Source organism: Camelus bactrianus, chromosome 19 (genome assembly GCF_048773025.1).
Source record: "Camelus bactrianus isolate YW-2024 breed Bactrian camel chromosome 19, ASM4877302v1, whole genome shotgun sequence".
NCBI classification, from domain to species: domain Eukaryota; kingdom Metazoa; phylum Chordata; class Mammalia; order Artiodactyla; family Camelidae; genus Camelus; species Camelus bactrianus.
This window is the reverse complement of record NC_133557.1, coordinates 23,264,816-23,278,404: the sequence shown is the minus strand read 5'-3', so window position 1 is coordinate 23,278,404 and position 13,589 is coordinate 23,264,816. Positions and strand designations below refer to the sequence as shown.

Below are 13,589 nucleotides of genomic sequence, written 5' to 3'. Positions count from 1 at the left end.
CCCTGGCCTGGCCTGGACACTTGCACAGACGTTGGTGTTACAGCCGGTTTATTTCCTGGACTCGTTTTAAAGAAAAACCCAGGGGAGGAGCTAATGGCCGGGTTGCCACTCCCTAGTCAATCTCTCCCAACCCCTCGGCTCTGAGCTGCTGCCCAGACAGAGGAGGGATAATTCTTCCTGTCAGTAGAAAGCCAACCAGTAAAAATAGAAGGAATGATGGAGCTAGAAAATCACCATTTGGCAACCACCATGGTAATAATTGATTTAGGCAGAAATCACCAACGAGGGCTAAAACTTGCGGGTGGAAGTTTGAGGAGTAACGGGATATTCACATGGTCCTGGAATGTCTCCCCACAAGATATGGATTAAGTACAAGAGGGGAAAAAGAGGAACTTTATCCAGGCGAAACCTGGCAGACACCTCCTTAACCAAGTGGTCAAAGTTGACGTCACTAGTAACGGGACAAACTGGTGTATGTGCCCCGCGATACCTTGCACTGAGAAAGAAACAGCCACTTCCTTGGTTCTGCCAAAAGGGCACAACCCAGATTTAATCATGAGGAAGCAGAAGGAAAGTCCAAATTGGGGGACATTCTATAAAATACCTGGCCTGAACTCTTCAAAAATGTCAGACTCATCGAAGACTAAGAAAGGAGCTATTTCAGAATTAAAGAGACAGGACAAGTAAATGTGTAATGTATGATCTGGGTCTTTCCCCACCCCCACCCACAAAAGTGCTGTGGAGGACATCACTGGGACAGCTGGAGAAATTAATTATGACTGTGGATGAAGTAATAGCATTGCCCCAGTGCTAAATTTCCTGATTTTGATCACTGAACTGTGGTCATATGAAAGAATGTTCTTGTCTTTAAGAAATACATGCTTAAATATTTAGTGATAAGGGGGTGTCATGTCTACAAGTTCCTTTTTAAAAAAATTGTATTTATTTGCTTACTTATTTTTAATGGAGGTATTGGAGATTGAACCCAGCACCTCAGCCATGCTAAGCAAACGCTCTACCACTGGGCTATGTCCTCCCCCCCTACAACTTACTTTCAAAGGGTTCTGGGGGGAAAAAAAAGTGGGTATGTATACGTGTATTTATGGGGAGAGAAAATACAAACATGGTAAAACGTTATTTTGAAGAATCAGAATGAGAGATTCCAGTTTATCATAGTTTTCTTGCAACTTTTCTGTCAGGTTGAAATTATTTCAAAAGAAAAAAGTTTTAAGAAACCAAAAGAATTTGTCTCCCTGCTCTCTCCCTCTGGTCTCCATCCACCCAATTCCACTGCTGGGCCCCCCTAGAGGTGGCTTTTATTGTTTTACTGTAAGTCCTTCCAGCATTTCTGTATGCAAATACAAACAAAAACGAATAACGTGCTCCCTTCCACTCTTCTTCCCACAAAAAAGGAGCATGTTCTGCATGTTACTGTTTCCACTTAGCTAACATGCCTCAGTGTGGGCTGTTTCACTTCAGAGCTAGGGACCATTCTCATTCTTCTATCCCCACCTCTAACCCCACCATTGGGTCCAACATCTCCTTTAATAACCCCAAGTAGCTCTCACCCACCAGTGCCCAGGCCCACTAGCTTCTTAAATCCGGTCCACCCCACCAGGCCTCCACCCCTTTGGGCCAGGCCAGAATGTCATCCCTCTCGCCTTGGGCGGTTCACTGGCTCCCAGCTCTAGTTTCTTTCCTCCTCGGACTCCATTCTCCACCGGGATCCGGGAAATCAGTTGTTAGTAGAGCAGGCCTTATGGCTCCCCTGCTTAATTAAATGAGCCCCCGGTGGCCGCCGCTCTGGGCTTGCTCTGCTGGATCTGGGCTGGCTCCCCCACCGCACCCCGTCTCCCCAGCCCCTCCGCCACCCTAGTCTTTCTCCACCCCGGGCAAGCTCCTTCGGGCCTCAAAGACTTTATACTTGCTGCTCCCTTCCAAGACTGGAACTCTCTCCTCCTTCAGGTCTCCTCCGGAATGTCAGCTCTTCCGAGGGCTCTGGGCTCTCCATCGGAGGGAGCCCCACCCCATCGCTCTCCAGCACAGGCTCTTTTTCATTCCATCTGGGCCCATCACTGTAGGAAAGCGGTTTGTTTATTTAATCATTTGTTTGTTTTCTGTCTCCCCCACCAGAACGTAAGTTCCCTAAGTGCAAGGACTGTGCATCTGTTCAGGGCTGTAACCCTGGGGCCTAGAACAGGGCCTGGCACACGCGGCGCTCATCCAAACCAATGGAATGAACATTCCTTTACAGTCTCCGGGGAGGAAGGCACGATCATCACCCCATTTTAGAGGCAGAAACAGGGAGTCTGAGAAGGGGAAAGCCTTGTTCCAGGCCCTGCCAGCCAGGGAGCCTGACTCCCAGGACGAGGAGAGCCTGGTGCACCCATACTGAATGCCGGCTAGGGGTTTCCATGCGGCCCGTCCCTCCTGGAGTGTGTGAAATCACTTATTCATTCACCATCAAAGTCAGCACCTACCATGGGTGGACGTAAATGATGCCCAGGGCCGAGGGACACAGTAGGCCTTCAGCAAATTGATGCCCAACCCCCGCCCCCAACTCCCTAACTTCCCTTCAGGGAGGCCAGCTACAATTTGGCGATTGTTAGAGAACTCTTTTTTTTTTTTTTTTTTTTTTTGGGAGAGGAAAGCTGCAAGTCATTAAGGGCTGCTCCCGGCCTGCGGGTCACCATTTCCTGTTTAGAAGAAAGAATCATCTCTCCTTTGGAACATGACGCTCCCCCACCCCCGGCCTGACTCTGGGGCTCTGGGACGCCTGCGAGGCCCGCTCGGCTCCCCGCAGGAAACTGGCACCTTCAGCACCTTTTGTGCTCAAAAAGGACACTCATTTTCTCCTGGCCCCAGGAGGGCCCCAGAGGTGAGGTCAGCATGACAGCCAGCCGGGAGTGAATTATCTCAGCCCAGGACGCAAGCTGACCGTCTTCCCGTCCTGTCCTAGAGCAGGAAGCAGAATGACCCCTACCCTTTGGCCTGGCTTCTCACCCTCCCGGCTCCAGCCAGCCAATTTCCTTGCATCAAAGGCCATTTGGTACCCAGTGGCCAGACAGAGGTGTGGGTCTGACAGGGAGGCCGGAGCAGGATCCAGAGCCCTTGGCAACAGGAAAGACGTCCTCTGTCCCTTTCTTGATCACTGCGTTCCACCCTCTCATCTGGGAGAAACAGCCACTCCCTCCCCAAAGACCTGCAGTCCTGGGGAAAGCCCCACAGCCTGCCCCGCTGATAAGACCCAGGGAGCCAGCTTCTCAGCCCCTGGGCCTGGTCAGCTTCAAAACAGGAGAACAAGAGAGCGAGCGAGGGCCACAGTGTAGCACCTTAGTAACCTGCATACACACCCCTCCTGCTCACTGATCCACAAGTGTTTCCCAACCTCCACATCAGATGGGACATCGGGCTCCAGAGAAAACCCATTCCCACAAACAAGGTCCCTGACAAACCCGGAAGTCCAAAGCCACGTGGTATTTAGGAGGCCGAGATTTAAGGCTGCGACGGAAGTATCTGGGGTCCACAAATCCCTGCCTCCTCTTCCCTTCCTAAAGGCCCTTTAAAATAGACACTCCACTATAAAACCAAGCAGATTTTTTTATATATAAATTAACCGCTTTATTGAATATCAATAAACCGTACATATAACTATACAAAATGCTTCCTTAGTACAAAATGTTGCTTGCAATATAAATACCAGTGTACCTTTAAAAATGTAAACATCTTCCTCCTGGGCCCACCTGTCGGGCCCCGAAAATAGTTCCGGGAGATACATCGGTGGGGACGAAACGCCCCACTCGGGCCCCCGACAAGTGAAGGCAATTACTCACAGTCCCTTTTGAGATGTTGTTAAATTGCCCGTGAAACAGGTGCCACCATGACAAACAGGAGGCTGAAATAGCTGCCCCGGTCCTGGGGCATCCTGGGGTCTAGACGCTGTCTTGGTGTCAGTGACCACCCCTACGGGCCCTGTGGGCGCACCTGGGGGTGGACGATTGCATAGTCAGTCACACCTCCTGGAGGGGTGGCCTGAGGGTTCCTGGGGGGGAGGCTGGGGTCCCCTGAGTTGAGGGGTAGTTTCTTATCAGTCTGCCGGCTTTTGTCCTGGAGCTCAAAGCAGCTGTATCCAAACAGCTTTGGATACACAAACCCACACAGAAAGGCCAGCTCCGGAATGCTTGGGAGCGGCGACTGCCAGGAGGGGTCTCTGCTGCCGGCCACCCTCCCATCAGCCGTCCACAGAAAGGCCTCTCTCAGAGCCCAGCGAGACACCCAGAGCGGACAACTGGAAACTGGTCCTCAGAGTCCTTTGTGGCCCAACACAGCCAGAGGGTGGAGCTCAGAAGGGGATTCTGTGGCAGTGAGAAGGATGCAGGGTAACTTCCTTCTGGAGCTGGGGGAGGCCGCAGTTGGGGGAGGGCCTTGAGAGTCAGAAGGAGCCTTGAAGAGTCAGCGGGGGCCCCCGGAGCAGCCCGACTCTTGGTGCTTGTGGAGCAGGGACATTCGGGAGAAGGTTCTGGAGCACGTCTTGCACTGGTACTTCTTGACATCCGAGTGGGTCTGGAGATGGGCCCGCAGGTTGGAGCGGTCGGCGAAGGCACGGCTGCAGTGGGAGCAGGAGAAGGGCTTCTCGCCTGGGAAGAGAAGTCAGGAGGGAGCTGAGTGAGACTTAGTCACTTGGGTGAAGAGCTGAAGTTTACTGAAACACCACTCCCCAACTCCCAGCCTTTAGAACCCAGCTCACACCAACCTTGAAGGACTCCCATAACCCAGGAAAGCCAGGCCATATAGTGTCCAAAGGCCTACATTTGACAGGGAGCCCTACTGTTTCCCACTGTGTGGCCTTGGGCAAGTCATCTGGCTTCTCTGAACCTCCACTTGCTCATCTGTATAAAGGAGCTATTCATCTCCCACTCACAGGGGTTGGTAATTGAGAGAAGGTAGAATAAAATGCTCTTCCTGCTATGTCGGTAATGATGACAACTGTGTCTGCTGAACACTTACTTGTGCTGGGGACAGTGATAAGCAGCTTACACTCATCTCATTTAATCCCACCTTTGTCCTCAGTTTAGAGATGGTGAAAGTGAGGCACAGGGCAGCTGAGTAGCACATGCAAGGTCACCCAGCAAGAGCCAAGCAGCACCCCTGATTGTAACTAATACAAACTGCCTCTCAGTAAAGGGGGCTGTAGGAAGCCTTCCTTATAACACCGCGGAGTTACCTGCCCTGGGGACAAAGCTCAAGAGCCAGGCTTAAAGCCCAACCCCAACCCCAAGCAGGTTAGGCCCTTCCTTTACCAAACTTCCCAGTCAATGCTGATCACACTCAGGGTAGTTTCAAGTCTATCTGTCCCCTAATCAGACTGAGTCCCATAAGGCAGGACCCTCCCCCACCTTGTATCCATTCTAAGCCTCCAATCCAAGGCCTTGGGACCCCCAAGAGGCTACAGAAACCTTTTACCTTGTGACATTTAAAACCGCTCCCCACCTGCGGCCCTCATGACACCTGCCTGGTCAGGCTGATTGGGAAAGAGTCTTGCACAAGGGGCTGGATATACAGTAAGAGCTCAATAAGTGCTTGTACAACAATAAGTCTTTTTGGAGTTTTTAGGCCTCAGAGGAGCCTGACCCCTCAGTCACCACCAGAATACACCATTCACTAACTTCATAATCCGTGCCCCAACCCACGTCCCAGTTAAAAGAATACAGCTCACATTTCAAAAACATCAAACGCCGTGCTGTGTTTCTTTCCTGGGGGTGAAGCTTTTCCCAAATAGTTATAATAGTAATTCATTAAACAAATATGAATCAAGCTCTTACGGCATGCCAGGCACTAGTCTATCATACTGAATATTCTCCAAAAAATACATCCTCCTAGCCTCTCACTCCCAGCCTTTTATGCCCATAGGCCATGGCCCACCTGTTAAATCCCACGGCTGGAATTAAGAGATGGGAATGAATGAATTCCTGTAGACTACTAGGTGCCTGGGGCACTGAGCACGGGAGGGCGGGGTCCAGAAGTCGGATGCCTGAGGCCGACTGTGGAACCACGTTCAGGGGCTCAGTCTCCTGGGGCAGGTATACAAGGAAACAGGCCACCAGCAGAGCAGCGGGGACCTAGCCAGAGGACCTGGGAAGGGATGCCTGAGTAACTTGCTCTGCCATTGTTGAACTGCCTCTGCATACCAGGCCTAAAGGGTTTGATGACTGCATTTGACAAGGTCCAAGTGAAGTCCTTCCTCCTTCATACACTCCCTTGTGAGCTCAGGGCCTACAGTACGCAGATCTGGAAAAGGGAATGGAGTCCTGTATTCCCCACTTCCTCTCACCGCCTTAGCCAGGTGAAGGAGCCCTGGCTCCAGCCTATGAGCTGTCACTTGGGAAAATGACTTCCTTCTCTGTGCCACCTGTAAGATGAGGGTTCTGATGGCATCTCCCTCCTAGGGCTGTTGGTGACACAGGTGAAGGAAGCCCTGAGCTTGGTGCCTCCCACACAGCAAGTGCTTGATGTTAGGTCTGATTAGCCCATCAGACACAAACCTGAACAAAGGGGCAGGCCTGATGGGATGTGATGGGTGGAGGTTTCTGTGGCCGTGGGGCGGCCCAGATTCCCCCCACCCCACCCTTTATGGTGCTCCTGGCGAGTGTGAAATCGGCACCAGGCCGGCGGGGACAAAGGCTGCCGAGGGGGGCACTGTACATGTGATACTCCCTGGATTAAAGGGGCCTGACACACTGTGGGCCAGCAGCTGCGGCCTGAACAGGTGCTGGGCACCGCTGCCCCATGCACCTGCTCCACCCCCCAGCCCCCACCCCCTGGGCCCACCATTAAGGCACACAATGGGAGTCAATGAGGATGGCGATGGTGCATTTCAACAGGCTTTTTGTGTCTGAGCCATGCCTTTACATTAAAATAATGTCTGAAAGGGAGGGGAGAGAAGGTGGGGGGCCCAGGGGACCTTCCAAATAGACTCCTCCCAAATAGAGCCCCCATCAGCTGGGCAGGCACCCAGGACAGAGGTCAGGCAGTTTGGACCTTTACATGTTAAAATCAGGGCTATTTGTGCACCAAATAAGAGACACGGGTAATAACAGTCTGCAAGCTATGGAGGATGCCCAGGTCCCTCGGTAGGAGTAATAATGATGCCAGTAGTGCCTGCAAAATGCCAAGCTTCACAAACCACCCCACTGACCGTCACAGCGCAGAGGTCAGCCACCGGGTCAGGAAATGCCAGAACTGAGTCTCCAGCCTGGCCAGCCTGACCCCAAAACCAACAATCATGACCCTTGAACCTTCTCCCTCAACAGTCACTCTCCAAAGAGCAGCCCAAGCAGGGTGGCGTCCACCATTCTCATTATGAAAAGGTGGAGTGGTTACCTTTTCCCCACTTCCAGAAAGTTAAAGGATAAAAGAAGCCCCATTTCACAATTTTCTACACATTTAGTATTAGGTTTTTGAAACATCAGGACATAATTGTGTTTTCTGCCAGCAAAAGTCTTCCTGGGTTTGCATGATAGGATTAAGTTTATCTACTCCACTGTGGGGGTGGGGTGGGGAGAGCAGATCTGAGAACCATCATGATAATAATTATAAAGTGATTAAAGGGCCACTGAATCTAGATAGCCCCCTATAAAATGCTATCACAACCCACTCTACATGATTATGTTATCATAATCAGAGAGGCTCAGAGAGGTTAAATCATTTACTCAAAGACACATTTGTTCTAGAAGCAGAACGAATACCAACTATTGTTTTTGTGCGTACTTATCATGTACCAAGCACTGTCCCAGCTGCTTTCTGTCCGCTTTCCTTCATTTAACCCCACACAAAAACCCCACAAGGTGTTGTTCTGCTCATTTTACACGAGGATACTGAGGCTCAGAGAGGTGAACCATCAGCCCAAGGTTTGTGGGAGATCCCAAAGCAGGATTTGGAGCCAGGTGGGGAGTCTGACTACATCCTGTCTGGCTAGGGTGGGGGTGGGCTGGGGGAGGGTGGAGCAGGGTGGGCCCCTTCACACCTGGTCCCAACAGCAAGGTGTTGGTTACACCTTTCCCATATCCAGCTCCAACCCATTTGGCTGAGGAACTGAGCCTGCTGAGGGACTTGTAAAGTTATCTACTCAGCCCATCTGCTTAGCTGATGAATGAACGAATGTTTCTACCATCTCAGAGAGCCAGGCCCCTGAACTGCTGTGCTAGCAGTCAGGAGACTGGGGGCCTCAGTTTTCACAATCTGAAAATAACAGCAAACCCAGTCTCACAGGAGCTGGTAGAAAAAGCAGCAGGACAGTGAGAGGGGCAGCCAGCCCACGGGGGTACTCACCAGTGTGGGTCCGGACGTGGCCCTGCAGCAGCCAGGGCCTGGAGAAGGCCTTCCCGCAGGTGCCACAGACACAGGGCAGAGTGTGGCTTCTAATGTGCATCTTGAGGGCACCCAGGCTGATGTACTCCTTGTTGCAGTATTTGCAGTTGAAGGCCTTGCGAGACTGGGGGTCCTTGGCCACAGACAGCCCAGTCAGCTGCTTGGGCAACTGGCCCAGGCCTGGGAAGGCAATGTAACCCTCGGCCTCCAGGGAAGAGGCTGAGGTGGAAGAGAAGGACGAAGGAGCCGGTGAGGGTGGGCTGGGGGGCTGGGAGCCTTTCCCACTGTCCTCGTCAGACAGGGAGGTCAGCTCGACAGCCTTGGGGATCTCCTGGGACAGAAGAGAGGCCCAGCCAATTGGCTGGGCTTGGGGTGCCAGGAGAGAGTCCCAGATGAGCGTGGGCAGTGAGGCTGTGGGATTGAGGACCTCGGGAGGCGGGATGGCTGCCAGCAGGTGGGCCTGGTCATAAGGCTGCTGGAAGGTAAACTCTGGGGGAGACAGAGAAAAGGAGAAGGTCAGGCATTAAATCATTCAGTCAGTTAGCAAACCTTAGCCTGATGTGGGCTCGGAGCTGAGTGGGGCTGGCACTCAGTGTTTCTTAGATGAATAAAAGAATCATGACTAGGACACACAGGTTCCTGCCCTGGCAGAGCCCCCTCCTCACCCAAGTCACCTGATTCTTCCACCTCAACCTCCAGATCTTACAGGAAGGATCCCCCTTCCCCAGCTCCAACTCAAAGGGGTCACTGCCAGGTTCCCTTCCTCCTGAGTTACCCAAGCCGCCAGCCTGACGCAAGACCCCCAGGACCCTGGCCCTAATCTCCCCAAGTGCCGAAGCACCACCCCTGTCCCAGCTCCCTGTCTCATAGTCTCATACACATCTCTTCTCTCAACCCCTCCCTCAAATCCTCTGGACTCCGGACTCTTTCCAGCCCCTGGCGGTCGTCCAGACACAAGCCTCCTCCTCTCAATTCTATACTCTCGGGGCTCCTCCGCCTCTCGGAGGCCAAGAAGTCCCCTCAGTCCAAGACCACTGCCATCTAAAAGCCCTCCCCCAACCTCCCAGATCCACCTGCCCCGGACTATTCACCCCTCCCCACATTTCCCTAAGCCATGTCCTTTGACTCGACTCTGGCCCGTCGATTTTGTCCTCAAGTCCCCCTCTCCTCAAGTTTCCCTCACGCTGCCCCCTCGCCTGCCTCCCGCAAACTCCCCCAGAGTCCGGCACCCCGTCCACTCACCTGGAGAAGAGTCGTGTAGCTCGCTGTAGTTGGGTCTCCGGCGAGAACAGGCGGACTTCCTGACGAGGAAAGAGCGCGGCATGTTGGCTGGAGCAGCAGGAGGGTCGCCGGGTCGTGCTGGAATGGCAAAGCCCTCCAAACCCGAGGCCGTGCAGCTGCGCTATGAGTGGAGCCGGGGAGCCAGCTCGCTTAAATAATTCGTCTCCAATGGGGCGGGGCCTGTAGAGACCGCGCCCCTTTGTCACCTCCGATCCAATCGAGGCGCACCTTCCCTGGAGGCCACGCCCCAAGCAGGTGCGCCGGGGGCTGGCGGGGCTCGCGCCGCGTGGCGCTGGAAGCCGGGCGGGGCCGCTCCGAAGCCGGGTCTCTGGCGCTGCAGGGATCGCCCCGCGGCGAGCTGCCGGAGGCGGGGCACAGGGAACCCCGAGCTAGGCGGGACCCCCTTCGGGACCCGAGCGCCCGCCAGCTCAGCGAGGCATGGTCTCCCGCCTCTGGCGCCCCCTGGCGCCGCGCGCCGCGGGTCTGGGCACCTGATGTTCCGAAACCTCCTCCGCCTTGGGTTTGAGAAGGAGACGGAAATTTTCTCCGCCCGGAGGGTGCCTTGTAAAGAGAGTGGGATTGACAAAGAACAATACACAGTTCAGTGGAGGGAGCGAGGCAATGGACACCTTTACGTGGCTGCTTGTCCAGGGCCACAGCCTTTTTGCAAAGCAATCTGGCATCGTCTGGAAAAGTGCCTTCGTTCCCTAAATTAGCAGATGTTTACTGAGTGCCCACTAACGTGCCAGGCACTGTTCTCGGAGCTGGGGATACAGCCCTGAACAAAACACTCGGATTTCTACCCAAGGATAGCTCACTGGAGGAGACAGAAGAAGCAAACAGACAATTAGAATGCAAAGGGAAGTGTGCTTTGATGGGGGAAAAAGACTGGGCACTGTGACAGTCAAGAGGCGGGTCACTTGACAGGGGGTTGGGGGCAACTTCCCAAAGGAAGTGAATTAATACCGAGGGGAAAGGCCTGAGGTAAGAATCAGTAACTATTTCAGAGCCATTGAGAGCAGCTCCCAGGGATGGGGGTGGGGTGGGCAGGGCCGAGGGGTCAGATTTGCTGGGCCTCCAGGGCCTGGAGGAGTTTGGACTTTGCCTCAAGGGCACTGGGGAGCCAAGGAAGAATTTTCAGCTGAGGAGAAACCTGTTTAGAGTTCAGTTGAGAAAGATTACTCTGGGCAGGTGAGAGAAAGGAGTAGGGAAGGGTGAGGCTGAGGTGGTCTCCTCGCTTGTCTGGAGTCATCAATCCTGTGTCTAAATGTCCTAATGCTGGGCTCCATGGGAGGCATTGACTGATCCAATGTGGGGAGGGTACAGGGGAGGGACAGCTGTACCCTCACCCCCACCCCAGCTCTCTTTGAGGGCCATGCCAGGCTTGGGGTGGGGGTGGGGAACAGAACTAAATCCACAGATTCGGCCCAATTTGTTTCCACCTGTGAAGCAAGGACTATGAAAACCTGTTTTAAGTCCCTCCACTCACCACCTAGAATGAGGGCAGGGAAAGTCATCTGTTTGGGTCATTAGGTGCTGGGGATAACAACTGTGAACAAAACAATCATCCTTACCCTGTTCTAACTGGTGAGTGGAGAGTGACGTGGGGGAGACAGGTCATATGCAATCATTAAAAAGTATATACTCCCTCCTACATCCATTTAGTTCAAATCATGATTTTCCACAGGCATCCAGAAGGAGGAGTTAAGGCTGTGTCCCTCTTCTCAAAACCTCCCATGTTCCTATCTCACCCAGAGTAAAAGCCAAAGTCTTCACCATGGCTCTCTGTCCTGTTGATCTGACCTCTGCTGATCTTGTCTTAAGCCACTCTTCCCCCTCCCCTTGCCTAATGATTCCCCCCTTCTTTCTGTTCCTCCACATCCCAGCCCTTGCCCACCACAGGGCCTTGGCACCTGCCATTCATCCTCCCTGCCCCGTAAATCTCTCTTCCTCCAGGTCTTCATCTGGTTGGCTCCTTTCCAGTCTAACTTTGCCAACTGCTCAGCCTCATTAGTAATGAGAGAAACACAAATCAAAACTACAAATAAGATATCATTTCACATCCATCAGAAAGATAAAAAGTTAAAAGCTGGTCAATATCAAGTCTTGAGGATGTGACGGCAGCAGGACTTTTGTTCCATACTGGTGAGAATGTCATAGCTACAAGCCACTTTGGAAAAGTTTGGCATCAGCTAATAACAGGTGACTCTCCTCCTGGCAATTCTATTCCCAGGTCAACTGCATCCCGGAGATTCTCAGCCATGCGGCAGATTAGATTCCCTTAGGAAACAATTTAGCCTGGGCCCCACCCCCACAGAGGTCCTGATTTGATTAGTCTGGGTGGGACCCTATGGTATTAGCATTTTTAAAAAGTCCCCAGGTGATTCTAGTGAGCAGCCAAAGTTGAGAACTGCTGCCCATACCTAATCCCAGAAGAAATAAGAGAATATTCATTGCACTTTCGTTCCTAACAGAAAAGAAAAAGAAAAGAAAACCAAAACAACAACAACAAACTGGAAACAACCCGAATGTTTATCAACAGTAGAATGAATTAATAAACTGTGGTACCAACCCATAATGGAATACTATAAAGCAATAAAACAAACTACAACTCCATGCAACAACAGGGTTAAATCTCAAAAACAATGTTAAGCAAAAAGGACCAACTCAAACAAATGCATATAGTTAGTTAGATTTACGTAAGATTCAAAAGCAGGCAAACTATTGTCTATTTATTGTCTGGGAATGTATATGGAGGTGGTAAAACTATAAAGAAAAGCAAGGAAATGTTTAATACAAAATTCTGGAGAGTGGTTAGCTGGGGGAGGAGGGGCTTCTAGAGATCTTGGTAATGTTCTATTTCTTTATTATTAGTCTTTAAACTGTAAGTAGACAATTTAAACACTTTTGGTAAGAATGACATATTGTAACACAAGTCACCTCCTCAAGGGAAGCTTCCCTGATGATGCTGAAGTAGACCCTACCCCACCCACAACATCACTTTTTATTCCATTACCCAATTCAATTTTCTTCAAAGCACTTAGCAGAAGCTCAGTCAAGCACTTGGTGAGTGACTGATTACTGGCTCTTCCTTCTCCTGGGTCACCCAGGGCGAGTTACCCAGCCTCTCTGGGCCTCATTTTCCTCAGCTATAAAGGGTGGGTGTCCTGTCTCCTGGAGATGCTGGGATGGTAGAGTCCAGAGGCTGCTCGTACTCCAAACACCATTGCCTGGGCCTCCGGCGTTCCATTTCCCTTGGGTTGGCCCGGCACCTGCGCCCTGGAGGACGTGTAAAGTGGGGGAGGGGCCCTTCTCAGATCTGGGCAGTATCTTCCCTTCTGATTGAATTGTCCCGGCGGTTTCTCATCCTGGCTCGTCCTCACGTCCCTCCCTCCAGGAGGCGGCGGAGACAGCGAGCTGGGAGGGGGCTTTGGGCGAGGCCCCTGGGCCCGAGCCAACTCCCGGAGGTGCGGTCCAGGCCGTCTTGCAGGTGAAGGCGAGACGACACTTTTGATGCTGTGGTGTCAGGTCCTCCCGGAAATGGACGGGCTCTGCAGCTGAGAGGCAGCGGACTGCCCAGCCAGACCCTCCCTCCCTGCCCTACACCCCACGCCCCACGCCCCGGGGCGCGGCCCTGCGGCGCCCTCTGCTGGCTGTCGCGCGGGGCTAGCTACACATGCCTTTAATGGGGACGAAAACTCGTACTGCTGCCTTGGAAAGAGGTTTAAGACTATCTAATGTGGCCAGAAAAGGCCTCTGAGAGGAAGATAAATTTGAATAAAGGTCCGCATTTTCCACGGGTGTCCATCTCCCACTCCAAGTAAAAACAATAACTAAATATATGATTTATAATCCAATCAACCAAAAAAGAAAGCTTCCCTCTATCCCAAATCTCCATTTCCCTCTCCAAAGGCAACTATTTTTACCAGTGTCTTGTATGA

The 13,589-nt window shown here is 52.3% G+C and overlaps 1 protein-coding gene across 1 annotated transcript; it reads right to left on the bottom strand.

Annotated features, from left to right (window-relative positions):
• Window positions 1–3,614: 3,614 nt before the first annotated feature.
• Window positions 3,615–11,471, bottom strand: SNAI1 (snail family transcriptional repressor 1). The gene is made up of 3 exons (XM_010958618.3): window positions 9,610–11,471; window positions 8,329–8,856; window positions 3,615–4,637 (listed from the first exon to the last, which is right to left on the bottom strand). Exons 1-3 carry the CDS (start codon window positions 9,689–9,691, stop codon window positions 4,453–4,455), a joined length of 795 nt encoding a protein of 264 aa, XP_010956920.1. The 5' UTR covers window positions 9,692–11,471; the 3' UTR covers window positions 3,615–4,452.
• Between the last annotated feature and the right edge of the window lie 2,118 nt (window positions 11,472–13,589).